This window comes from Vanacampus margaritifer, chromosome 17 (genome assembly GCF_051991255.1).
Source record: "Vanacampus margaritifer isolate UIUO_Vmar chromosome 17, RoL_Vmar_1.0, whole genome shotgun sequence".
NCBI lineage: Eukaryota > Metazoa > Chordata > Actinopteri > Syngnathiformes > Syngnathidae > Vanacampus > Vanacampus margaritifer.
Window position 1 is genome coordinate 9952205 of NC_135448.1, and position 27988 is coordinate 9980192.

A 27988-nucleotide genomic window follows, 5' to 3' on the forward strand; every position below is an offset into this window, starting at 1 on the left:
TTTTATTGATGACGATGAGAATGACCTGGACACGGGATGGAGCAATGGAAGCGGCTCGTGTTCTAGCGAGGAAGATTGTGATCAGTTTTCACCTTACAGGTATGTGGTGGTGTCCGGAACGCCGCTGAAGATCTTGGAGCATCTGCTAAGTGACCTGCGTCTAGATGACCAAAGAGGGGCGCCTGAGAGCACGGAGAGTGGTGAGTTTGAAAATGGTGACTACATTTTATCTGAGGTCATTTCTACAGTATGTGCCTTTGTGCTTATTGAAATGTCATAATCTGGAGAGATCACAATCACATTTCTTTGCATCCAAATCCCAGTCCGAGGCATTCAAAAAATAATAATGTCGATAAAAAAAATTGTCTTAAATATCTTAAATTTAAAAAAAATTCAAATAAAGGTATCAGAACATTTTAACTTTTGATATGGCTATAATATTTTATTCTTGATAGTGGCCCCGATATCCAATCACATGATCGAATCCATAGCACTTTTGACAGTATAGTAGTGCATTTTCAAAATCACAAACTTGCCACTCATTGCACGGAATCGTAGATGACAACCAACAAGTTTGAACAAAATCTTCCGTGTGTGTGTGTGTGTGTGTGTGTGTGTGTGTGTGTGTGTGTGTGTGTGTGTGTGTGCGTGTGTGCGTGTGTGTGTGTGTGTGTGTGTGTGTGTGTGTGTGTGTGTGTGTGTGTGTGTGGCGGCATTATTTAGCACTCACACCACATTCTGCTGCTTGTTTGCAGTCATTCAGCCATGTCGCCGCATGTAGATGTTAGAAAAATTCAAGAGGTTAAATGCTCTGGCTATTGTGAAACGTCTCCCTCAGGGGAGTGCAGACATTGCCGCTGCAAAACAATTTGAGAGGGCTTTTAACTCTGAGCAACATGTACATATTTAATACAGCTAATGATTTCTAAGGATTATTGCAATCCTTTTCTTTTTTTTAGGGGCATCAACCATATATATATATATATATATATATATATATATATATATATTTTTTTTTTTTACAATAATATGTTGTAAGGGTCCCCCACTAGTCTAAACATGACATTCTGGTTAATATTGCATTTTTATACACTATGCAGCAAAATCCATCTATTTTTATCCATCTCAGGGGGCGGCCATTTTGTCGACTGAAAATGACATCACAGTTGCTCAGGGCCCAGGTATCCCTCAATCACGGCTCACCTATTTTCTGAATTTGATCATGTGAATTTCACAAACTGAGCTGAGTTTCGTCATTATCTGAGCCCTTGGGTTGCTGTGGTGTTATTTTTAGTAATGGGAAAATGAAGCCTCATGAAGCTTCATGAAGCACTTTTATTGATGCAATGAAAATGTATTACATTTCCACTGCCTTTTCAAACCAATAGTGCCATCTAGAGGAGTCAAAAAATATCACAAGTGCTTCATGAAGCTTCATTTGCCCATCACTAGTTATTTTTAGTCAACAGCAGCAAGTGGCAAAATGGCCGCCCCCTGAGATGGATAAAAACAGGTGGATTTTGCTGCTTATCTCATATTCCACAAACACAATATGAATCAGAATTCTGTGTTCATAGTAGTGGGGCTGTGTAGAAAATATTGTTGAGAAAAATTTTGGGGTTGACTTCCACCTTCAGAAAAAAATGCATGAAGACAGGACGTCAATGTCAGAAACAAATTTATGAAGCTTATTAGACACAAGCTAACAAAAATGTGATTTTATACAGAACATAGTGTTTATTAATTTTTTCAAGGCAGTTAACAGAAAAAGCTTCAAAGAATATGCATAAACAGCACATTACTAGATTATGGACACCAACGCAAGAATTGTTTATAAATGTTGGCACGCCAAGTAGGTATTAATTTCATAACGTTATGCTAAGATTAGTGTGACATTTTATTGCGATTAAATGTACATGCATTACACACAATATGACTTGAACCTGCAACCCAACCCTTGAATACATCAAGCACATACAAATGGCCGTAACTACATTTAGTCCCCTGTAAAGTGAAAATAAATATCATATAAATTTGACACACCACAGAGAATAGTTGTTAACAACCTGCCAAATTTGAATGGTTAAAAAAAAAAAAGTAGCCAAGGTAGAAGAATATTTCGATTGCAATTGATTTCATCGTGTTTCTATTGTTGAATCAGGCTTATCTGTTTTGTGGTCTGAAAAGCATTTGGATACTAAATCTTGGAATAGTCCTCAGATTTCTTCTTAATGAACCTCACTTCTTTCTCGCCAAGTACTGATTTATTTCCCTACTTACGTTATCAAGTGTCGGTAAGTGTGTTAGCCTCTCTCGCAGTTGGCGTCACGATGGTCTCACGGGTGCCACATTTGAGGTCATGTTGTTGAGATGAATTGTCCTCCTTTCAGCTTGCCGGGTGACACTTTAATCAGCGACGGACGATTCACACTGAAGAGCTAGTTAGGACTAGCTAGCTATGTAGCTAGCTAGCTGGAACCGACGATTGAACGCCATCCAATTGCGTCTGGAATTCTTTTTGAGATAAAAGCGGCTGCCTGCTTCTTCACTGCCATTGTACAAAAACTAACGAATTTGACTGACGATATCAGGATAAATGTTATCTTCACAAGCCAACTGGAGAGCCGCTCCTCCGTTCTCGTTACATATTCTTACTTCGACCGGTCTTGGTAAAATGTTTCTTGGTCATTTTTCGTTTCCAGTAAGTTTCTAGTAAGTCGAGTTGCACTTGTGCGGTTCTTTTTGCTTCCATTTTTTCTTGATGCGCCTCTCTTTCTCGGCACTGCTTACTATCAGCGATGTCATCCACTATTTCTTTAAATAATTTCTTTTTGGCGTCCGCCTGGCTCTGCGCAAAGTCTTTTAGATCCTGCTCGTATAATTCAGCGAGGTACTTGATCATGGCTTGTTCTTCCACCTTCTGCTGTCTCTCCTCATTTTTAACCCTTTGCCTCTCCTTCATTTGTTCATCGAGGCCTTCTTTCATGAGTTTGTTGTTCAGCAATCGTTGACGAGCCTCTTCCGCTTCGAAATCCCACAAATCTTCCACCGTGGGCTTTGTCTCAATTTGTAACTTGGCTTTTGCCACACGCGCTAAATCCGCCTGCTTGATTTCAGTAATCACTTTTGCCGGGTCCATGTTGGTTGGTGTGTCCGGAAGGATATTCGTTTTCTTAAGCGGGTTGATTTGAAACGTCAAATGCGGTTTGACGAACTTCTCAGCCTTCAGGAACATTTCGGTAAGAAATTTGTCCCGATGGACAAAATTCACGCTTTTCTTATCGTCTTTCGACATGTTGTTACCCAACTAGATCTGCCGAAACTTTTTTTTTTTTTTGGTATGTGCTGGTTGTAAACGTCCCGTCAGTGTTTGATTTTCCTGCACTCAAGTTAATGAGGCTACGCGCTGACTGCAGTTTTCCATTTGTGACGCACGTTAGCGTTGCAGTGCATTATTACAAAGGCAGTGATGATGTCGTCTTAAATGACATCACTGATCATCACTACCATCACTGAGAAGCTTACGCCAAATCTGTTGTTTGCAACACCATTTATCGTGTTATCATAAGGCTGGTGTTAACATGTGCATGTTTTACTGTGGTGCAATGGCAATAAGGTTAAATGTTGAATACTATGAAATTAATTCATTTTGATGCCCGAGACTGCGTTTGTTATAATTACATCACAACACCCATCCAGTCATCCTAGGAGAAATGCCGAAGTGATAGCGTGCACACATTTTTACATCGATCATCTTTGATCTTATTTTTTTTTTTTGCATCTATCAATGTTACTTGCATTTTCATATTAGGCGCTTTGCTCAAGGGCATCATGAGTAGTCAAGATCGTGTACTAGTGTTTGTCCAATTCCTTGTTCAATCTTGCTTCAACTTGTGTTACCTGGCAACAACCCTGAGCTACTGTTGCAATGCTTTATGATTTGCACAATGCCGTAAAAGCTGTTGGATTGCAACATGGGACGTTCAAGAAATGGAAGGTCACCGAGCACACTCTTCACCATCATAGACAATCAATGATTATAATCATTATTGAACAGGCTCATCTGTTCCACTGTTAAAAAGACAAATGTAGGATGTTTGTTCTCATTCACGGGGAACCTTGATAATCATAATCATAATAAAAATAGTTATAACATTAATGTATATTGCAATATGTTATACACATATTGTTGTCAAATATTTACGTGTACATATTCATGTTCATGAGGTGTGTAAGGATAAAAAGGTCCACTACAACTCTAAAAATAGTTGAGTCAAATATAACCCAATTTGGCTCAAATGGGACCGACCCACTTTTTGGGTCAGTTTGACCAACATTCTTGGTTGATTTAACCCAAACTATTTGGATCAAAAAGTGACTGACCCGCTTCTTGGGTTTTGCACTTTAAAAATAGTTGGTTCAAAAATAACCCAAATTGGGTCAAAAAGGAACCAACCCAACTGCTTGGGTAAATCATTTAAAAATATAACATAAAGTTGGGTCAAATGAGTAACCCAAAAAGTTGGGTCGGTCAAAAAAAAGGGGTTCTTCGGTGGGTTGTTCATTAGTCCAACTTTTTGGTTTACAAAGTAAATAAACTACCCAAAACATTGTGTTGAACCCCCCCCAAAATGGGTTGTTTTGTGGGTTATTCATTTGACCTAACTTTTTAGTTTAAATAAATAATAAATCAAAACCTTGGATTGGTCCCTTTTTGATGCAATTTAGGTTCTTTTTTACCCAAATGTTTGTTTTTCATGCACAACCCAAAAAGTTGGGTCAGTCCCCCAAAAATTAAGTTTTGTTAAAAAATTAATTAATTAATAAACTTTTTCTTCTTTTTTTTTTAAGTGGGTTGTTGGGTGGGTTATTCATTTCAACCAACTTTTTTGTTTTAAATAAATAAACCAAAACGTTGAGTCAGTCCATTTTTTTTTACCCAATTTGGGTTATTTTTTACCCTAATGTTTTTAGAGTGTGTTAACCATATTTCAAATCAAATGTGATTTTTAGGATCAAAGTCCCCCCTACCACCAAGCCCCCACCGCCCCGGGTTTTGTCACAGCACCATCATTGCAGTATAATGTAATTATGAAAGCATTTGCGTTTACATGATTAACAATTACACAGACTGAAATCTCTTTTTTCATAATCCTTCACATGATAATCCCTTTTCATCTCCATAATGTAATTTCATTCTCTCAATTTTCCTTAATTTGACCATTTTTCCCTTTTCAGTGTGGCCATCTTACTGCAAAGTTGTTTTTGATTCAACCCTGTGTAATGGTTCGGAGCATCGATGTTCCTTTGTAGCCGACCTTGCTCTGCAGTATTCTGAACAGGCCCCAACATGCTTTTATGGAGGGCGCAACCCATCCCTATGTATGCACATAATAACACCCGCTCAAACAACAAAGTACACCCGCGGATTAGTGTGATTAGTTCAGCACGCAGACACTCTTTCCTTTGCCTCTCACGAGAGATAAAGTACCCCAAGGTCGTCGGAGCTGAATGAGGTATTCATCTGCGGGGGGGATTTGTTGTCCATGAGTGAATGTGCTTGACTTTGTGTGCCAGCAGGCAAATGTAGAGGGCATATGTTGAGGAAGAAAATGGATATTTATCCTCGCAGAGAGTGTACAGAGGGCAAGCAGCAAAGAGAATAGTGCAAGAAGAATATACAGTACTGCACCAGACATGTTTAGCTAGCTAGAGGGTGGTGATTGTTTAGGATGACGGGAGCGAGAGAATACCTGCAATTAAATCCTGAAGTGGCAATCATCTTGCATAACTTCACCTGGAGTCCTCCAAGCACACGCCTGAAAGCCAAAGCAATTAGCTCTTAAAATGTGATGAGACGTGATCATCTCCACTTTGATTTATTTCCCTTGGCTGCGTGCACTTGAAGTTTGTTTGTACATGTTTGTGACCTGGATCTGTGCATGTATCTGTACTCATAAATTACGAATCATGTGTAGGACAATTTCCCTTTAGGGGACTAGTCGATTTATATAAAATGATCAACTGAAATTGTCAATCAAATAATGCGATACATTTCTGGTAGCATATTGACAATATGTGGCTAACGAGTTGTTTGTCCTCCTTCAGAAATGCTATTGGATGACTTCCTGCTAACGTACCTGGTGTTCATGTCCACCTCTGACCTCTGTCAGGCCCTGCTGGGACAATATCCTTAATGGCAAATATACACAAAATGTCACCCATCCATAAATCCTACAAAAGCCCCCGTCACACATCCTCTGTTGTCTCCTTGACTACTCTCACCTATAGCGGCGCACGCAGCCGGGGCCAAGAGGAAGGCAAGGATACCCTCTTCAGGAAGCGCAAGGTGCTGCAGTTGGTCTCCCACTGGAGCCGACTCTACAAGGACTTCCTCAAGGAGGAGGAGCACGTTCGGGGTTTCATGAAGGTACGCGCTCATAGCATACAGCTCATCGTTTATCTTCACCTCTTCTGAAATTAGTTCAACAAAATGAGGATTAGCTACCAAAAGCTTCTGTTAAAATGATGAGCTCACTCGCCAAACACATATTTGTCCCCGTGTAACCTGACGGCTTCATCGCCCGGTTGCTACGGAAACCAAAGTGCGAGGGTTGGCATGGGTATAATCTTGTATAGTGTGCAACCAAGGCGATAGTTGCCTAGTAACAGAGAAATGAGACTTCGGGGGGGGCGATGCTGATGCTGATGCTGGCACTATGGTGGGTATATAACAATTACAAGCAGGTGTTTGCATGCATGTTAGCGTCTCTTGAGATTTTATGCTACTTAATGATGCTACTACATGTACACTTAAGCACTGAAGTATAATATTTAGCCATGGATTTAAAATTACATTTCTATTTAAAAGTTGATAGATTTGTTCTCAAGCTATGTTCAACACCTTAAAAGGGAAGTCAACTGTAAACATTTCTTGACAATAATATGTTATATGTGACCTCACTAAACATGACATTCTGATTAATATTACATTTGTGGAATATGAGTTTTGAAGCAAAATCCAGCCGTTTTGTCCATCTCGGGGCGGCCATTTTGATGTCGACTGAAGATGACATCACAGTTGCTCAACAGCCAATCACAGCTCACGTGTTTTCTGAAGCTGAGCTGTGATTGGTTGTTACCTGAGAACTGAGCGACTGTGATAGGGTTTTTTTTTTTCACTCAACAGCAAGTGGCAAAATGGCTGCCTTCTGATATTGATTTTAAAAAATGCTGGAATGTGCTGCTTAAATCATATTCCGCTAACGCAATATTAACCAAAATGCCATATTTAGACTAGTGGGGCTGCATAGAACACATTATTGTCAAGAATTTTTTGTGGGGTTGATTTGCTCTTTAAATTTGGTTAATAATGCTTAAATATAACTGACGACATGGAAACGGACAAAAACAAAAGTTTACCATATTAGGACATACGAGGTTTCCATATTTATTAGGGATGTTTGATGCCACTTTTTTTCAGCCCGATACCAGTACGAGTACTCTTTAGTAGTCACTGATACTAAGTACCAATATAACTAGTACTTTTGATACATACAAAAAACTGACAGATAATTTTAAAGAAAGACTTATATATCCCAATAAAACATTTTCCTTAAAATTGCATGAAATGAATGGCAATTTTCTATTCTTCTAATTTTTAGTTCCTGATCGTGAAACGGCCACAAGAGGGTGGCCAATATTGGTATCGGTCACCATCGCAAATTTCGATAGTTTGAAATAAAGCCCGGTATCGGTACTCGCCCATCCCGAATAATTATGCTTACAGTATGCTAGATTGTAATTCTTCTTGTACGTCACATTCACCGGCTACATCACCGTAACGCTTCATTGGCATTCAAAATGGACCCTTCCCCCATAATCATTGTCATAATCTTGCTCTGTTAGAGTCTTTACATGTGTGTCCTCGAGGATCTGTGCGAGTTCCCGACGCTTGAGAAAGACCTCAAAGAGTTCCAGAAGCTTCTGCGTCGTCGACAGTAAGTGCGATTGTGCCGCTTGTATTTCCTGTGTTTGTGAAAACATTTGTTGTGTAACGTATCCCTCCTCACTGCATGCGTGTTCCGTTGCAGCACAGTGGACGACTGTCCACCAAACCAAAAGGTAACGTGTGCCCTTCAGTAAATATAATGCTTTTTTTTTTGCCGTCAGCTGTCATTACATGTCTTGTCGTGTTTTCTGCCAGAGCAAACAAATGCACCAGCAGTTGAGTTTGAAGGAAAACTGTTTGCCACTTCGCACTCCGCAACCTGAGACCAGAGAAGGTAAAAGTCGCCTGTGGACTCTTCAGGCGCACAGAATGAAATGTTGACATCGCTGACGTCTCTTTGTCACGTCCCCAGTCATTTGCTGTGTTTACGTAAGCACCGACTCCTACCTGAGTGTCCACACGCATCCCTCGCTGGAGGCCCACGAGCTGCTAAGAATCGTCAGACTGAAGATGGACAGGTCGGAAGAAGACATGGTGCTTGCCGTGGTCGCCCACACTGGAGGTAAACGCACACCGTGTGCAAAATACACACCTTTCTCCTCTCCTGCGTGTGTTTGTTTAAACGGTCTTTCTCCTGCAGAGCGCCGGATGTTACAGCCCAGCGACTGCGTGTATTCAGAGTCTCTGACCCCGCAGGGCAAGCTTGTAGTCTGTCGCAGGGATTTGGCGGAGATCTTGGTAGGTAGAGGGATTGTTCGCGTTAAGGTTGCCACAAGATGGCGGCGAAGCACTATTTTTGTCTCAGTGAAACGATTTTGCAATACTAAGATGTAGGGATGGGCGATTGCCATTGCTGATACCAGCCTTGTTTTAAGGTTTCAGTGCTCATGGAGGCTGCCGATATCAGCCACCGATACTAAATGAAAACAATATCTGACACTGAATAAATCCTCTTCTACTGTAGTTGCTGCTATTGACCTTTTGCACGTGACCTGACAGCCCTCATGGGAACGCCATATCAGTTAGCATGAAAAACAAGTTTTACCTTTGCATTACGAGGTATTTTGTCCCCCGGTGTGAGCGTAGCATCTCATCCCAGAGACCCAGCCAGCGACAAGCTTTTGAATCAGCGCCGGTGTAAGGAAATGAGAAGGCATTGACTACATAATGATATAGGTCGTGCGCTGTGAATTCCGGCAAATTCGGCGATTTGATTAACTTGGTAAAAACAGCAGACAAAGACAGAAGGTAAGGGGGGTTTTCAAACTAGCGATCTTAAACTTAGGTAAATATCGCGTTCTATGAGTCCCGACTAAATGTGCAACTTCCACTGACAGGCGACCTTCGGTTAAAGTTATAGATTCCATGGCTCTATTGGCAATAATAACTTTTAATTTATAAAATAACAGTTGCTAAAGTCACTAAGTCGCTCCGGGTCACGTCCACTTTCATTCAACAATAATTTCCTTCCGTCATAGGGCAGTCACGTGATCACGTGACGTCGGTGCAAATGGTCAATACCAGGGGGCCCGGATCTCTTAAAAAAAAATAGTAGAAATTATTATTTATTTTTTTACATTTTGATTTTTTTAGATAAAATATTATTTAAATGATTTACATTTTTAAAAAAATAATAATATTTAACTATTAGAGTTAAGTTAACAAAGTCCAAAAAAAATTGAGCGATGAAAGATTGATGAAAAAGTTTTTAAAAGATACCTAAAATTGTTCAAAAACTGACCATCAAAAGTCCAAAAAGTGAAAAGTTTAGGGGGGGGGGGGGTGTATCATACATCTCTACTAAAATGTCAACAAATGTCTCAAATGATTTCCTGAACTCACTTCACTTAATTCCTTGTCACCAAAATGGCAGCAAAGCACTATTTTTGTCTAAATGAAACTCTAAATGAAGCACTTGAATTCACCTCAACGTAGTTCCTTATCATTAAGATGAGTACGTTTTTCAGCACATAATGGAATTTTTAAAAAAAAAATTAAATGTATTTTTTGTATGGCAAATGCACCAATTTAGAAAATTATCCATTTTTCTTTCTTTTTTTTCCTTTTTGAACAACCGCTTCAATTTTCCTTTCCCGTCTGCAGCCCCCTTTAACGGACAGCGCTGAGCTCGGCAAGAGGCCAGTCCGCCTTTTGGGCATCAACACGTGGGACGTGGCCGCGGCTCTCACGCACCTGGACTGGAGTCTCTTCAAATCCATCCATGAGGTATGAAACTATGCTTGTGGATGTAGGAAATAGCGTGCGAGCTTGCAATCCCATGACTTTATTTGACTAACTAAGCTGATATCTGCTCGTGCAGCAAGAGCTGGTCTACTACACCCTCAGGCGCATTCCCGGCGGTGGCCACACGGCGGCGCTGTCCGTCTTGCTGCAGCGCTGCAACGAGGTGCAGCAGTGGGTTATGTCTGAAGTCCTCATGTGCACGTCGCTCAACAAGAGAGTGCAGCTGCTCAAAAAGTTCATCAAAATCGCAGCTCAGTAAGGATGCACGCTCTTGATGAGCCGAGAATCATTTTTGAACCGTGATGATGGAATGTTTCGTATTTGTGTTTTGTGCTAGTTGCAAAGCGCAAAGGAATTTGAACTCGGCCTTCGCCATCATCATGGGCCTCAACACGGCGGCTGTGAGTCGACTCAACCAAACTTGGGAGGTGAGGGTCCAGGTGCCTTTTTGTGTATTTGCACGCTTGCTTTGCATTTTCAATTTGAAAGTTTTTTTTGTTTTTAGAAATGTCCTGGGAAGTTTAAGAAGCTTTTTGCAGAGTTGGAGCTGATCACGGTGAGGACAAAGATGCGGATGTTGTTATTCAATCTGGATCTGATTTTCCATTTCTTTGCTTTTCATCAATGGAATTGTACCTTGTCCTCTTCCAGGATCCGTCTCTTAACCACAAAGCTTACAGAGAAGCTTTCAAGAGGATGAAACCTCCAAAGATTCCTTTTATGCCCCTTCTCTTAAAAGGTCATCCCTCTTTCAGTATGTTTATGAAATAGTTATGCAAATATCTTAATTAAGCCTATTTTAATTTGCTCCTCCAGATATCACTTTTATCCACGAAGGCAACAAGACCTTCCATGACAACCTAGTGAACTTTGAGAAGTTGGTGAGTAGACTGGAGTCTGCCTTATTTGTCTTCTACAAACTGCCTACTGTTGTAAATGTCGACTATCTCATCTGAATAATTGATTTCCTTATTTTTGCTTTAAAAAAATATCTGTTTAAAGTACACTAAGCTTCAGTATGCACATTCTCCCCAATATTCTGACATCTTTTTGTACACCAACAGCATATGATCGCAGACACAGTTCGAAAGATTCGACACTGCCAAAGCGACCCAACTGGTGAGGAGAAAAAATTAGCATAGGTCCTTCACTTGATCAACTTTTACAAGATTTTAATGTGTTGTGGTCACAATATTTGTTCATTATTCTGGTCATCTACAAGTTCTTCCATGCGTGCTTTTTATGAATGTTACCAAACTTGACAATTATCTTTCACCATTGAAATTAATGTCATTTTCATTCATTTCAATTTAACCAGTGAAGACAAATAAAACTCTATAATATTGTAGTTTATAAAGACATAGTAACAATTACAGTAAAATATTTAAAATAAAATATTTATAAAATTAATATTTTTTATTATTATTATTATCATTTATTTTTATATTTATCTATATATTTATAAAAGTTTGTGCATCATGCTGCAGTAGTAACAATTACGTAGTATAAAATATTGTATTCATAAATATGTATCTATTATTATTACTATTATGTATTATTGATTTATATATTTATGAAGCATGAAAGTGTTCATCATGCTGCATTAAATCCAGTGTTCTGCTTACTCTGTTTATAAAAACATAGTAACAATTACGTAGTGTAAATTATTTAAAATAAAATATTAATGAAACAAATATGTATTTATTTATCTATTATTATTATTTAGATATTTATAAAATAAAATATTTATAAAATATTAAATGTTTAGTGCATCATGCTACATCCAATTCAATGTGCTGCTCCCTGTGTTGTGCCTGCCTTGCCCACTGGGGGGCAGTACTGTACATTACAGTCATGCAGGCACCAATGAAGAAGAATACATGTGTATTGGTGAACCGTTTTTGTTCAAATACCATCGCTTATAAAAAGTTCAAAAGCATTAGCATGCCAAACACATTTTCCATTGATGCTAGCATTAAGCTAGCGGGCAGTTCTAAAGCCAGCTTGCTTGAACTGCGTTCATTGTCTGTGCGGCAGGTAACGAGGTGATCGGCGTGGACAGCGCAGAGTTGAGGGCGAGCGTTCACTACTTACACATCATCGACAATCAGCAGACGCTCTTCGAGCTGTCCCACAAACTGGAGCCGCGGGCTTAGTGCGCGCGCACGTCCACTTCACGGACGCAGAGGAGTAGCACGGCACTGACGTGTGTGCGACGACACGCAAGGACAGCAAAGGTCACACACTCGTGCACGAGCAGTAGAGGTGCCAAGTTGACCACAAGGTGCCATTTTGTTTGGACAAATCTATCACGTAGACACAGAGCTCACTTCTGATCTGAGTAGAGAAGGATGTAAATATCTTGTACAGTATCTATTGGACTGAATATGTTTTTTTTTGTGATGATATTTTGGTTATTTATGAGCCTGTCAAGCAGGTTGAATGTTACTTTTGTTTGTGCTGTACGTCAACGGCGACTCGATGGCCTCGTCATTTCAGTTACAAAAAAAAAAAAGCCTCTTGATGAGTTGAAAGTGTTTGCAGCCATAATTTATGACGTCATGATGTCGCCTTCATGTTTTACGGTATCAAGATATGTTCAGGATCTTGTCAAAGCTGCTAGATGTAACACGTTTGATGTTTATTTTCTGTCGTGCGGTTGGTGATGCACCTCAAGAGACAAGTCGGTGTTGAAGCATTCATCCAACCGCGTTTTGACCTTTCGCCACTGAAACCTGTTAACTGATAACAAAAGGAGTGCCACTTTAATAGTAGTAGGAAGTTGAAACGCACTGACTGACCCCTAAGCCGCAAGTTTCTCCTTTTGACAACTATTGATTGTGAGATTCTGGGTTTTTCTTGTTTTCTATGCATGTCATGCACTTCTCTCAATGAACTAGGTCATGTGTATTAATAAATAGTCTAGACGTCATTAGGTGGATTTCTACCACGTATGGACCTATACATAATCATAATCTATTCTATCAAATGTCACACGGTGTCCTCTCCAGCACAAATGCATCACAAAGGTATTTTTCTCCTAATTAGGTCCTTGTATTCCCTTATAATAACACCTTTGAAGGTGATTCATCTCACAATTGTAAAAGCTGATTTAAGGGCCTCCCACTCTGTCTGCGATTGCTATGGAAACAACCTTACCAAGGTTTAGATTATTTTGTGTCTGATTGGCAACAGATTCTCAATCGAATGTGATCCGGTATGAGAAATGTATCAAAAAAGTTGGACGGCACTATCAACGAAAAAACTAGGTTACCAAAATATTAACATTCGATTGTTTTCCTGTACCTGAAAAGTGTCTTGATGATCATTTCCATGACATATATAGCATGCATTATCACCAAAATGTAAACAAATGATTTTTGTATGCTTTTTGGATATTTGTATTTTCTTAGCAAGTCAAATAGATGTCAAAACAAATTTTAGTGCCAAAAAACAGTTATTAGAAAACACATTCCCAAAGTTGAAGAATCACCTGGCACAAGTTGAGCGTTAAGATACTCTGGAGAATTCACTAAAAGGGTCGTGTTTGTTTTTCCACATTCAACTGTAGATACAACCATCCAGCATTATTTGGGTATCGCTGACTTGAGAACTTTAAGATGCTTTGTTGTTGTGTTTCGCAGACTGTAACGCTCGAAATAGCTTGCGGAGGTAGTTGATGTAAAACTTTACAAACACACACTCCACTAGATGTGTTAAAAATGCAGTTACGTTGTGCTATTAGTTATTCCTTCTAATATCCAGTTTATTTATGGTTGCTAGTATGGCCAAATGTTTTGCTTGAATTCTGAAGGTCCATGTACTAGTTAACTCTTATCCCCCATCGTATGACCACTTTGGCATACTAATAGGACCGTATGTCAAATTTGATCTACTTGTGAGGATAAAGAGTTTATCCTAAGATAGATATTAAGGTGGAAAGCAATACGTTATTCAAAGAGGCGTTACAGTGGAAATGTTGTAACATCGCAATGTCGCCACTTGAGGGCGCCAGAAGAGCTACTCTAGAGCAGCATACAGTACTGTGACGGGAGAAGGAAGGTGACAATTTATTTCGTGTTTTAAACGGTCATGACTGTAAAAAGTTTTGCATTGCGTTGAAACCCGTTTGCATGATACAAAAGAATTAACACGATGCAAGGGAGGGCATGTTGAAGGCTTTGTACTATAATGTGTAAATTGATGCCTATGTACTGTTATTTGTTTCAAATGGTCGGGCAAAAAAAAAAAAGAACCACAAAGCAATACATTTATGTCCACTTGTTGTTCTGAAGCCACATGTCTTTTCTATAGAGGTGTTTTACTATGTGGACATTTGAACTAAAATGAATAAATTATAGGTTTTATGTGAAAGCAGCAGGTCTCGTGTGAATCTGTGCATCTGTGTCTGATCAACTTGACAACCTTCTCCTGCCATGAAGACGCACTGCATCCTCCTCTTTGGCACGTGGATGTGGTACATGCAGCTGACCAGCAAAAAAAAAAGGTTTGTATGTGTGTAGTACTGATTGTTATTCACTTACTGAGTAGAAAATATTAAATATTCAAGTATAATACTTAGGTGAAATTTGGAGAGTATGACGGGGAGAATAACATGTCGGAAGTTTCAGACTTCCATTTTTTCCCCCCATGTAAAAAATAATCGATGCTTTCGGGAATAAGCCGCGCCCACATCCAACTTTCGCGCGAAATATCGGACTGCACCATGTGATAAAGAGACAGGGGTGTTGAAGACGCGCAACTTCTTTTAAAAAAGCAAAATGCTCCTAGAAATGTTAAACCACTGGTGTATTTATAAATATAAATACTTCAAGTCATAATTACAAGCATATCGCTACAAATATAGGATTACTTATCCATAGAATGTAAAGTTGCGACTGGCGAAAACACCCCTTTAGCTTACAGTCAATCCATTTACCTACGTTAACGTTTAAACCCTTTTCGACTCCCTGCTGTTGTAATTCCCCCAAGGAAAATTTGCATTTTTGATTAAAGTTTTGCTCTTAAAAGAAGACAAAATGGCAGTCGAGTCAAAGGTAAAACCTTTTAAGAATTTTTGTCGGTGTTGCTCAGTGTTTCTCGACGGAAACGAAACGTCTTTGTGAGTCGAATGAACTGCAACTTGTCCCTTCACCGGTGAAAAACAAAACAAATTAATGCTACTGGTTATCTGCAATTTGTAAATGTTGAGCAGTTTTCTGGACGATAATAGTGCTTGGGGAGTTTATACAAACAATGGCGTCGTCTCTTCACCTGACTTTGTATTGTTAAGCCCTAAATTTATCTCACTTGCCACCTCATTGTCTCTTTTGCTGGCCGAGTTGTGTTGTATACTGTGCTCAATACAAATGAGTACGCCCTCAAGACTTGTGACAAAAACCTCAAAGTTTCCTCGCTGAATCTGTATGTTTCAGTGGCGTACTATTAGAAAACACTCCCACGAATATTTGTCTGTGATACCACTGGTACTTTTGATACATAAAATGTCCCTCTAAAAACTGATAAATAGTCATACCTTGAAATAAAGCTGGGTTTCTTACTCACCCATCTTGACTGAATGTTACAAAAATGAGTACAAAGTAATCACTAAAGTCAATCTCGCAAAACTACAGCTTCGTTTTCTTTCACTCATCATTCCTCATTGTATGTTTTCCTTAAGGCGCTGCGTTTCAAGTCCAAGTTTATTACAGCCGAGCTCGCTCGTCTCTTCAGCCAGTCGGACAGCGAGGAGGACTTTGAAGGCTTCAGTGAGGACGAGGCAAGTGTTGGACAGAAGAAGACGTGTTAATATGCAATTCAAAACTAAGATATGACTTGTAACAACCCAGATTTGGTATTAAATCATATATGGTGGGAGCAATGGTAATTTTTTTATTTAATTTTTCCAGATTATTTTTGGTTAATTGTGCAATATCAGGAATTTGCATTGCATTAATATTTTGGCACTTCCACATTTGATCTCTTGGCAGATCGTGGAGTCGGACGTTGGCAGTGATGTGGACACAGGCTTCTATTCTGATGGTGAGGAGACACCAGCGCCTAAGAGACAAAGTCTCTTAGTAGCTCTCAGGTGTGTATACTTTTAGTAATAAGTGTTGAACATGTACTGTATTTGACAGGCATGATTTAAACACAATGGCAGCATGCATACAGGTCTTGTGATGCACATTTTCACTCACATTTGAGCTATCAGAATAAACCCCTGTAGCTAATATGAAAATATTAACTTCGTCGGACTGTGCATACTAGCGTAAAGTTATTTACTGGTATCCTTTATTTATTGGTCGCACATTAATTTGCCTTCTCAGATTTCCAGTCAAACGGTCGCCCACCCCCAAAAAGGGGCCGCAGGCGAAAAGCATCAAAAAGCCGGTTAAAGAAACCGTGGCACAAAAGGTGAGGCAGAGGATGAAGACGCGGGAGAATAAACAAAAAGAAGCCAAGACGGAGACGGCACAGGGAGAAGACGAGACTGTGTGCCAAAGTCTAAGCAAGCGGGACAAAAACATCCAGGAGAACAAGGCCATGGTGGTTATAGTAATATATTTCAATGCAATGACAAACAATATGGCGACCATCACAACGTAAACGTTGACAGTCCGTCACTTTTCTTCTTGATTGTCGTCTTTCAGTTGGCCAAGCTGTTTGCTAATCTCACCACTATGGCGGACCTGACTTTGCCCAACACCCCTCAAGTGAGCACCTACCACTCAACTAAGCCCATTTTATAAACAAACCGCACCACAACTCTTATTTTGTTTCCTCCAATGCAGAAGAAGCGTTCTCCGGTGAAAACAACGCCGCGCAAACGCAAATTAGAACAGAACGGTGGTTCTGAAAGGAGGAACCCGTCGCGTAAAGCCCGCCCTCCTGAGAATTTTGCTGTGGACCAAGTGTGCGAGCCATTGCCTCGCGGCGGCCCCAGGGCGGTGGACCTCAGGAGACTGCTTGAGGTACAACGTGAAAACACCACGTGAGCTCCACCAAGCAGGAGCTCCAGTTGAAAACACTTGCGCACATTGGCCAATATGAAATTCTGACGGTATGATAACCCTGAGCAAAAATATCGCGATATCTACTATATGCTAAAATTTCAGCTCCAAAATGACTTTAAAAAAATAATAAAAAGCATTTAGGTAAAAACAGCATTGAAAGCAATCTATTTTATTTATTCATTCATTCATTTTACAAACCACTTTTTAAACAAATTATACAATATTTGTTACAGAAGAAATGTGTACCATGTTAAATTAAGCATGAATAATTAAATAAATACATTTCAACATTCTTCTTAGTAAGTCGCAGTGTCCCATCACTGATGAGCTACTTTTTAGAACAGACCCGTGGGCTACACATGTTGTCCTTGGGGCTAACTAGTATCTGCTGGCACCATTTAATTTAATTATTTTATAAGGACGAAGCACATTAACAGACCTAAAAAGCATCTTGTGTTTCAAGTGTCTCTTTTGTCATGCTAACATTCTACTTACCGTATTCCTAAAATGATCTGCTAGCTTAATCCTAGCATAATACCAAAGGCCATAGACAGGCTAACATAAATTAGCATGCAGGAGAGACTAATTAAATTTTCCAATATCTTCTGCTGAAAACACGCAAGTCTAAATTTGGACTTTCCTGTTTAGTGTAAAATATTAGTACTTGTTAAAAAAAAAAAATGCTCAGCCTCACATTATTTAATATTTCGTGTCAAGGCACTCACCTGGTCTTGTGATTGGCAGGTGGACGAGGAAAGTGCGGGCAACACTCCAAAGAAGAAGAGGAGCAGCCACCGCCGCAGTCAGTACGAGTTCAAGTCGGTTGATGACATCACCGACGACGACTTGGCCAACGTAGCGTACCGCAGCAAAGACAAGATATGGGACAAGGACAATGTGAGTCGCCAGAACCACTTTGATGATGATGATGATGATGATGATGTACAAAATGTACATTTTCACATCTGCTCTTGCATGTGTACTGTGTGTTTGCGTTGGTCCCCTTAGGGGAGCTCGTGCCACCAGTGCAGACAAAAAACCCTCGACACGAAGACCGTGTGCCGCAGTGGGTTCTGTTCTGCCGGCAAAGGCCAGTTCTGTGGACCGTGCCTGAAGAACCGCTACGGCGAGGATGTGGCCGCCGTGTTGCTCGACCCGGTTAGTACCAACCAAAATTTTAGTATTTTAGTTCAAATACTGTTCATCTCACAAATTGCGGCGATTTAAAACAACAAAAATATATATGACAGTTCAACATCACGTTATCAAGGTTTGTATTCAACTAAAAGACAGTAAATGAAGTCCTCAAGATGTCGTTTGTGCAGACATGGTCGTGTCCCATCTGCAGAGGAATGTGTAACTGCAGCTTGTGTCGCAAGAAAGAGGGCCGCTGCGCAACGGGCATTTTGGTCGGGCTGGCCCGCTACAATGGCCACGACAACGTCCATGAGTATCTGGAGAGGTACGCTAGCCAAACCCGTTCCCTCACGCCATCGTGTTGTTCTTGGCATATTATACATTTATTATACTGTACATCTAAGCTATGAAGTTAGCAGACAAATTGTATTGTTGTTATCTTGCCAAGTAAATAAAGTTATGTTTTGTTTTGTCTCCATGGCAGAATTCAGAAGGAGCTACAGTAAAGTCCACGGAGACTCTTCTCATACTGGTTTTACACTGCACAGTACTGTTGAGCTCGTTCGTAAATGTTTATTCCGTTAGACAAGTGTTTTATCTAACTAGACTTACGGTGTTGGTCTTGTATAAAACCAACACTGTAACGGTTTTAGTACTGTACTTTTTTTTCAATAGGTTTGCAACGTTGCATTTTTTTTTTGTCTCACCAGAACAATCAAGAACTTGCAAAAATCTTCTTCTTTTTTTTTTTTACCTTTGTGTAGTCATTGTTGCCTCAGCTTACTACTTTAATTCATTGTGGCCATGCTTGTACAGTAACTGCCCAACAAAAGAAAATAAGTCAACCAATTCGGCATCATAGTAAATTAATCGTATGTATGTGCGTGTTTAGGCCACTGGGGGGCGGTATAACACTGAAATCCAATAGACACATTAAGATGGTCAAAGGTGCTCAGTTAGCTGCTAGCTAGCACTAGTTTTTCCACAGAGGCTAAGGAATATGTTAGTATTTTTATATCTTCTGTTTGTCGCTACACTGTTTATTTTCAGATATCCGTTGCTCATATTGTGACACTTATGCTAGTTTCATTAGCCCGTCTTTCTAAGGCAATTATGTGCTTGTTCGCCGTGTTAAAAATGTGTGCTTGCAAGTCAAAGCAGAAAATCATTCGAGCTAAAGGCTCGAAAAACTGATTTGATCGGGTCACTTGTATGTCAAGGTGCATCCTAAATGTTATTTTACTGTTATATAGTTCTAATAAAGACTGACTTTTGTTTGGATTTTTTCTGTTTTTTTCTGTGTGTACTTGTAATGAAGTATATAGATTTAACAATTTATTTCAATGTGTTTGAATTATAATTTCTGACAGGCATTTTATCCACCATTCACATTTATAAGTCAGAACTTCTTATAACTTTGAATTGAAACGAGATCATCAGTATTTCATTGTTCATACTTTTCGGGACATTTTTGTTCTTCTGTGAGATTTTTCTAACGTAAACTGAATGCTTTACCTCGAAGGTTGCGACACAACAGGAAACCTCAAGCAAAGCAGCAACCAACATGTTGGCGATCAGAAAGGTAAAGCTGTTTAAATCACTTTATTGTCACGTGTTATGCAGGCAAATCATATTTTCTGCTTGACGTTAGGCTTTCTCACCCCACCCCCCACCCACCACCTGCCCCCCCAGCCCACAATTCTTTTTTTATGACATAACACATTTGTACAAACCAGTTTTAGAAATCTCCACAAGCCTTTGAGGCGAACCTGGCAAAAAAAAAAACAATATCAAATGTCATGGCGAAGAACACAGTTTAGAAAAAGATTTACAAATGAGATGTCGCTAGAAAATATCCAAGAAAAAAAAAAGTTGGTTGTCACACAAAATATTACCAAAAACATCTAAATTGGTTTGGTATCAACTTTTTTTTTGTTTTGTTTTCATTTTAAGTACATTTTTTGCTTCCTTTTATTTTCTCCGAAAAAGAAGAAAAACACAATGACGCAAGGAGGAAGAAAACAAAATTCATACTATAGCGCCCCCAAAAAAACATGCCATACACAACTTCAGAATCAACACACGCACACACAAATACAAGTCCAGCAAGAAGGCAAATATTACAAATCAAAAATAAATTAGCTTGACACAGTGGGCTGCTGTGTGATAACTTGGGAGGGGCTGGCTTTCAAAGCAAATTCTATAAAATATTTCAAAAAAATTATTTTCTTTTTCTTTTTTAAATAAGGACTGTACGCACTGGACTAACACTGAGCAACACCACCAGAAACGTCTTATCACCACATTAACAGCCTTACCATCCCCCCAAGCTCACTTCACTTTAAACTGTGCTCCATCTCACCCACTTGACTCGCTCTGACCTTCCTCAGCTTGTGTTAAGGCAGTAGTAGGTCACAGAGGAGGTCGGGGGTGGGAATCCGAAGAGCACAGAAACCCCAAATCATCTTCACTGTCCCTTTTGTGCTGCCAGAAAATCAAACACAATAGTGATAAAATGTCAGGATTTACAAAACCACTCCCACGTGTGCTCTCGTTATTTGTTTCCGCCAAAACTCCCTCCCTGACAATGTAAACATGTTCCACTAGATTGTCATTAAAGTATTGCTTTCACCTCACATAGTTGTAGAAAGCTAGATTGTTTTCTTTTATAGAAACCTTTTTAATGGCCACTGCCGCAATAGGAATGCATTATATATAAATCTTTCCATATGTGCTTTTTTCTTTTTCATCTTCTTCCTTTTCTTTTGTAGCAGGTCACAAAGAAATCCACACCTGAATCAGATGTGAGGACAAAACGCAAATTAGGTAGATCCTCTTCATGACAACGGTCCCGTACCTTGATTGACCCTCAGCCCTGTCTGACAGGTAAGAAACAAGTACACAACTTTGTGCATAGAGATAGATGTTAGCGCGATAAAAAAAAAAAATCTTCATTGAATGTTTTCTACTCTCATTTCTTAGCTCACGGTGATAAATCTGTTGTACAAATGAGAAGCTTATCTTTGATAATTGTGTTGTTGGCGCCTATTCAAACTCCTCCTCTTCCTCCTCTTCCTCCAGGTGATTGGAGGTGGTGGGGGTCTCGGGCTCGGAGTCACGGGAGAGGGTCGCCACGGTGACGATCTGAGGGGAAGCCTGCAGGTCCTCGGGGGCGTCGTCCTCCATGTTGTCGGTGGTGATGATGGCCACGGCGGCCCCGCCCTTTTTGTTCTGGTGGGTCTTGATGTGCTTGGAGAGGTGGTCGCTGCGCATGAAGCGCTTGGAGCATTCGGGACACTCGAAGCGCTTCTCTCCTATTGGACGACAAAACCATCTTAAAAGTTGTTTTTTTGAAAAGGGTCAAATCACTTGTTTTATTATCAAATTTCAAAATACGAAATGTTTATGTCCACGTTTTTCTCTGCACCTGTGTGCGTTCTCCGGTGTCTCTGCAGCTCGTCGCTCCTGGTGAACCTCTTGCCGCAGAAGATCCAGTTGCAGACAAACGGCCTTTCGCCCGTGTGCCAGCGCAGGTGGGCCCTCAAGTGGGAGGTCTTGCCGTACACCTTCCCGCAGCCTTCCATGTGGCAGATGTGCTGCTTCTTCTTCGTGGGGTCACCACTGTTTCTGCGCCAGAGGGCAGAAGTCTTTATACTGTAGCACTTCAACTTGAAAGACTGCACATTTTTTCATTTAAGGCTGTACTCACTTTTGTTGCCATTTTCACTTAGGGGTGTACTCACTTTTGTTGCCATTTTCACTTAAGGGTGCACTCATTTTTGTTGCCATTTTCACTTAACGGTGTACTCACTTTTGTTGCCATTTTCACTTAGGGGTGTACTCACTTTTGTTGCCAGCCGTTTTGACAATGTTATTTTTTGGGTATTTACATTCGAGCTGTAAGATCCTAAAGTAAAATATGTTTTGGGACAAACTGCACGTCATTACTAGTTCTTCATTCGAACTTTGTCTTTCTTCTTTCTGTCTTTATTCTTACAATTATGTAAATAAAAGCACACCCGATGATTCATCCTACGCCATTTTACTAATATACTTCCTACCTTGCCTCTCCATCGCGACAGTTTGGGCAGGAGCAGGCGACTCGACGGAGCCTCTTGCTGGGCGGTCCCTCCTGGTCTGAGGAACTCTGCACAGATCCTAACTGGTCTGGACTCATTGATGAGCTGGATGCCACATTCCCCACAGTGACTGTCACAGGGGACGACTGAACTTTGACCCCATCCTGCCCTTGTGGTTGACCTGATGGTGAGGAATGACACACAAAAGCATTCGAAAGTTGTTTGTTCAGTTCTGGCTTGGAGATAGAAAGTAAAGTTCTGCTCTGGCATCATAAGGTGGCTGTAGTGTTGTAGTCAAGACCACACCAACTGAGACCAAGACATTATTGAGACTACAATCTAAAAACAGTTGGGTCAAAAATAACCCAAAAAGGGACCAACCCGACTTTTTGGGTTATTTAATTAACCCAAAAAGTTGGGTCAAATAAGTAACCCACAAAACAAAAACTGGGTTGCTTTGTGGGTTTTAAATATATTATTAGTACCCATTTTTTGGGGTTAAATCACTCAAAGTTCGGTCGGTTAATTTTTGACCCAATTCAATTGGGTTATTCAATTTACCGCAAAAGTTGGGTCAAATGAATACCCCACAAAACAACCCACAAATTGGGTTTCTTTGAAGGAAATTTGTAATTTGACCTAACGTTTTGAATTAAATAACTCCAAGTTGGGTTGGTTCATTTTTTTTTTTTTTTACCAAATTTAGTTGGGTTATTTAATTAACCCAAAAAGTTGGGTCAAACTAAAATTTTGGTTATTGTTGGGTTATTGTTAACAGAATCTTTAGACTATTGAGACTGAAATAAGACGAAGAGGTTGTTGGAGGTCGAGACAGAGTGAAAATACCTACGATTCTGAGAAGAAACCCTTAAAAAGTGGTCTTAAGACCAGTCTTGAGATTTCAAGAACTACAACACTACCTGGATGAATTCTATCAATGCCTCCCTTACCCTGTAGACCTGTAATAGTGAGGGGCACACCCTGCACCTGAACCCCGGTGCTGCCGATCCCAGCGATGCTGACCGTCTGTACGCCGGATCCTGGGTTGATCTGAGCTGCACTCAGTGTCAAGGGAGTTCCGCCCAGGGAGACCAATCCTCCACTCCCCACTGCTGCCCCGCCAGCCACCGGGGCAAGCGTAAGCTGCTGCGGCATTGCCGCTCCCAGGCTGCCCTGGAGGGAGACACCACCGGGGAGCTGCAGCGTCTGCCAGGCGATCTGCCCGGAGGGGGACAGGGTAGGTGTGCGGATAAGGACCTGGGCTGGATTCTGGAAGGCCTGAATGGGCTGCAGGGTTTGACCAGGGGCCAGCTGAAGAGTCTGAATGTGTTGCTGTTGCTGGCCTTGGTTTTGACTTGGTGCCTGGGGCTGCAGCTGGATCTGCTGCACTAGTTGATGTCCCACTTGCCCCACGATCACCTGCTGAATGGTTCCCGGTGTGTCCGTCTGGCTTTGGACACCATTGGCCTGATTCTGACTTTGAGAGTCTGCCTCGGTGCTTTGTGCTTGGTTTTCAGTCATTGCGGCCTCAATTGCGGCGGAGACCACTTGCGATCCGTCTGACACGCCGTCACCCTCTGCCACCGTTGTCTGTGCTACCCCCGAGACCGCTGCCGTCGTCATCAACTGGTTGCCACTGGCAAAAGAAAAAGTGCCATCTGCTGATTGGATAAGCTGCATGGCCCCGCCTCCTCCGACGTTATTGATCACGGGCAAAGCCAGGGTCATGCCACCAAGGTTGATGGGTACCGTCGTCATCACAGGAGTCTGAGATCCCTGAAGGGTCTGCAGCTGCAAGGGGAAAGACTGCGCGGGACGGATTTGCAGGGGGACCGTCTGATTGGCTGTACTTGACAGGATAGCTTGCTGGTTGGCTGTCTGAAGAATGGCCTGAGCCTGGCCTGGACTTGGACTCTGGATGAGCTGAAGCTGCTCGGGCAGAGTTCCAATGGAAGCCTGCTGAGTTGGGTTGATATGGATCTGCTGTCCATCTGCAGTCTGCAGGTGAGGGATGACCTGGTACTGGACTCCACCTCCGGCATTGGGCAGGTTCTGGACCTGGATTATCTGGAACTGCTGCTGCTGATTGGCGGCCGCGCTGTTGGTCCCAGCTACGGCTTTCACCTTAAAAATGGGAAAGCAGCAGGGAATCAGTTAGGAGAATAAATCTCTCTATAAACAGTTGGGTAAAAAAATAACCCAAATTGGGTCAAAAATGGACAGATCCAACTTTCTGAGTGACTTGACCCAAAAAGTTGGGTCCAAATAAATTAATAACCCACACAGCACCCCATTTTTGGGGTTATTTTGTGGGCGTATTCATTTGACCCAACTTTTTGGTTAGTTGAATAACCCAATTGAACTGGGTCAAAAATGAACTGACTCTACTTTTGAAAAAAAGTTGTATTATTAAATTAAATTATTAAAGCAACCAATTTTTTTTTTTAGGGAGGGGGGGGGGTATTCATTTGAGTATGGGTTGAATATGAGTAACCCAAAAAGTTGGGTATATTGAATAACCCCAAAAGCTGGGTTATTTTTGACCCACCTGTTTTTACATTGTGGAATACTGACATCATCAATATAGTGAACCCCTGCTATTCACACGCCTTGAAGTTGAGTTACTTGTATCTAGAGGTGACAAATCCAGGTCCAAAAAGGAAAAACCATGCCACAGTTTCAACCGGCTCCCACGGAGCTTGTTTACCTGCTGGTTGAATAAAAGCAACCTTGGCTAAAGCCAAACTGTGGCAGGGTTTTTATTTTCTGGACCTGGATTTGCCACCTTCATTATGTCACAAGGTGCCGCTAGTTCTATGGTACCACAAGATGCACTTTTAAAATAGTTGGGTCAAAAATAACCCCAAAAGGGACCAACCCAATTTATTGGGTTATCCAATTATCCTCAAAAGTTGGCTCAAATGAATAACCCACAAAACAAAAATGAGGTTGCTTTGTGGATTATTAATTTAATTTTACCGGGCCGGTCGGTCAGTTCATTTGTCACCCAATTAATTTGGGTTATTCAATTTACCCAGAAAGTTGGGTCAAATGAATAAACCACAAAACAACCCAACAAATTGGATTACTTTGTAAATTGGGTTTCTTTGTGTCTTATTATTTAATTTGCCCTAACATTTTGTATTAACTCAAAAGCTTTGGTCGGTTCATTTACCAAATTCAGTTGGGCTATTCAATTAACACAAAAAGTTGGGTCAAACAAATGACCCACAAAACAAGCCAAAAAAATTAGGTTGCTTTGTGGATTAACTCCAAAAATTGGATCGGTCTATTTTTGACCCAATTTGGGTTATTTTTTTACCCTAACTTTTTTAGAGTGTGGTGCCCCAAAGCAATACTGTTGCAAAACCAGTAAATAAATTAGTTTTCATCTAATAACGGAGAATAGGTTCCAAACATGTAGATCTACTAAGTGAATTTGCAAATGCCGAACCGAGAATATACAGCGGTTCACCGTAATCCCAAAAAATCATCCCTGACCTTGCGTCCAGGTGAGCTGTCATTAGGAAGAGTAGTGGCCACCGTCACCGCTACCGGCTGGTTGCTGTTCTCCTTGGCCATGGTAGCCGGGGCCGTAATGATCTGCCACCCGTTCCCCGTGAACTGAGCCGGGACCAGTTCCAGCTGCTGGGGAACCAGGGCCTGGCCCCCACACGCGTCCACTACAATCTGACCCTGGAGCTGACCTGCTTGCAGTTGAAACTGACCAGCCGGGAGCTGGATCTGCTGGACCCCAGTCTGGACCTGGGTCCCCTCCGCTCCCCCCTGCCCTCCAATCTTACTGCAGGTGGCCGCCAGCAGGGCCAAAGGAGAGGGCTGGGAGGAATCCTACGGAGGACAAAGTGGGAGAGTCAGGAGCAGGGACAACTCGGGACTCGTATGCATACGCAAACAAGCACCACCTCCAAGTCAAAAATGCCAAAGGGGAGGGATGGGCTTGGATTATTCTACACGCAAATACACAGTGTGACAAGGAGGAGAAAGAAAAGGCAAGCCATGGGTGGGGAAAAGATGGTGTTGAGAAGAGAAACACAAAGCTCTCAAAAGCGAGTTGTCAGTAGAAGTGGGCGGTATTACAGGAAGCGAGTGGGTGGGCGTGTGAGAACCACATTTTCTCTTTTTCTCAGAACAGTGCAAGAAAATGCCGCCTTCTCTTGCTCTCATCACAGGAAGTAGGTCGCAGGCACAACACAGCAGGTTGATTTTGCAACTAATACAATGACACCGCCGCAATACATGCGCGGACAAAAGATGCATTTGAAAAAATGGAAAATCGTCTCCAAAATATGGACTAAAAATAGAAGTCCAAAACCAAAACCGCAGGAATCAAATTTTTTCCATTAAAGCATTCTGAGGATAATTCGAAGTGACACTTCCATAGTACAATGGCTGAAGTGTGACAGCCGCGTAAAGCCACATAAGTCTTTCGGGGCTGTCTCTCAGCTGGGCTGCACACAAGCAGGAAGTGGATTTGATGAGAGGAACGCCCCCAGAGGTGTCTATCTGGCTGGCTGGCGGGCTGGGAGCGAGAGAGGCAGTGCATTTTCTTTGCCTGGGGGCAACGCAAAAGTAATGAAGTTCCTTTTGAGTACCTGCGATCCAGAATTTTTCCCCCTTTTTGATGCTTTCCCTCCTTCAGTTCCCGATGATTCCTTCTTGGAGTCTGGGGGGAGAAAATGCAAAAGTCCCAATATCATCAGGTGTTCTTTTTAAAAAAAAATTTTTTTATAAATGACTATAGTGAAATATAAGCATATGGCAAATATAGCACAACAACTATGCTATTGACCATTACCAGTAAGATCATCAGCAACATCACAGGCTTCCTATCTGTCAGACAAGGGAGGGAGAAACGGGGGGAGGAGACGGGAAGGAGGAGGGAGGATACCTACCACTCATAACGCATGAATATACCAAGAGGGAGAGGCTGTAGTTCACGGTAGAAGGCCGGCCGGCCGGGAACGGAGGCGGAGGACGGCCTATATGTTGGGCTCTGGGCCGTGGCGGATCTGCCCGTTTTCACGAAACCACCCACCGTCCAGGAAGGGCGGTGCCAAGCGGAGACACAGCCGAACGGCCCCCTCCTTCCCGGTGGAACAGAAATAACGGAGAAAGCGCCGACAGTCCCCCGCAAGGCAGCTGCGCCCCTCGCACACGCGTCTCACGTCTCTCCAGCGTCCGTAAACGAGCAAATTAGCGCTTGTCAGGCTGGCCTCCACAACGGCGGTCGCAGTGTGTCACCGAAGAGGCCCACCCACTCCCATTTAAGCATCAGGACAACACCCCTGTTGTGCCTTGTCCGCTTGCCGCCGCCGCTCCCGGCACGTCGTCGCCGTCCGTAAACCCACCGAAAAGCAGCCACTATTTGTATTATATTCGTATTCCGCTTTTATTCGTTCACACTTTCATTTTGGGGATATAAAAGGGGAGATACGCTCAAATAGCTGTGGCTTTTGTGGGCGGACGCGCTCCTCCCACTTATTCAGATTGGTCGACGGGGTTTGGCGTGCGAGGGTTCAGATGGGAGTTGTATTTTGCTC

The 27988-nt window shown here is 41.6% G+C and overlaps 3 protein-coding genes across 4 annotated transcripts in view; 2 read left to right on the forward strand and 1 right to left on the reverse strand.

Moving 5' to 3' along the window:
• The window catches only part of rapgef5a (Rap guanine nucleotide exchange factor (GEF) 5a), a 38407-nt gene extending 23835 nt beyond the window's left edge, over nucleotides 1–14572 (forward strand). Inside the window, exons 11-26 of the mRNA XM_077547809.1 lie at nucleotides 100–200; nucleotides 6109–6187; nucleotides 6286–6430; nucleotides 7909–8000; nucleotides 8094–8124; nucleotides 8207–8285; nucleotides 8364–8513; nucleotides 8592–8689; nucleotides 10055–10177; nucleotides 10272–10450; nucleotides 10533–10623; nucleotides 10701–10751; nucleotides 10847–10934; nucleotides 11012–11076; nucleotides 11260–11314; nucleotides 12233–14572. Coding sequence (XP_077403935.1) covers nucleotides 100–200; nucleotides 6109–6187; nucleotides 6286–6430; nucleotides 7909–8000; nucleotides 8094–8124; nucleotides 8207–8285; nucleotides 8364–8513; nucleotides 8592–8689; nucleotides 10055–10177; nucleotides 10272–10450; nucleotides 10533–10623; nucleotides 10701–10751; nucleotides 10847–10934; nucleotides 11012–11076; nucleotides 11260–11314; nucleotides 12233–12351 — 1546 coding nt within the window. The 3' untranslated portion in view covers nucleotides 12352–14572. The remainder of the gene's footprint in view (nucleotides 1–99; nucleotides 201–6108; nucleotides 6188–6285; nucleotides 6431–7908; nucleotides 8001–8093; nucleotides 8125–8206; nucleotides 8286–8363; nucleotides 8514–8591; nucleotides 8690–10054; nucleotides 10178–10271; nucleotides 10451–10532; nucleotides 10624–10700; nucleotides 10752–10846; nucleotides 10935–11011; nucleotides 11077–11259; nucleotides 11315–12232) is intronic.
• A 420-nt stretch (nucleotides 14573–14992) lies between these two features.
• On the forward strand, nucleotides 14993–19629 carry cdca7b (cell division cycle associated 7b). The gene is made up of 10 exons (XM_077547814.1): nucleotides 14993–15252; nucleotides 15876–15974; nucleotides 16186–16286; nucleotides 16525–16744; nucleotides 16849–16911; nucleotides 16990–17169; nucleotides 17956–18108; nucleotides 18220–18369; nucleotides 18537–18673; nucleotides 18833–19629. Exons 1-10 carry the CDS (start codon nucleotides 15235–15237, stop codon nucleotides 18852–18854), a joined length of 1143 nt encoding a protein of 380 aa, XP_077403940.1. The 5' UTR covers nucleotides 14993–15234; the 3' UTR covers nucleotides 18855–19629.
• Nucleotides 19630–20036: 407 nt separating this feature from the next.
• On the reverse strand, nucleotides 20037–27918 carry sp4 (sp4 transcription factor). 2 transcript variants are annotated; one of them, XM_077547811.1, is made up of 7 exons: nucleotides 27341–27918; nucleotides 27041–27111; nucleotides 25929–26276; nucleotides 23378–24551; nucleotides 22410–22608; nucleotides 21776–21969; nucleotides 20037–21662 (listed from the first exon to the last, which is right to left on the reverse strand). In XM_077547811.1, exons 1-7 carry the CDS (start codon nucleotides 27345–27347, stop codon nucleotides 21394–21396), a joined length of 2262 nt encoding a protein of 753 aa, XP_077403937.1. In that variant the 5' UTR covers nucleotides 27348–27918; the 3' UTR covers nucleotides 20037–21393. The 2 variants fall into 2 exon arrangements, with proteins under 2 accessions (XP_077403937.1, XP_077403936.1); XM_077547810.1 differs by having other exon boundaries at nucleotides 21776–21975.
• Between the last annotated feature and the right edge of the window lie 70 nt (nucleotides 27919–27988).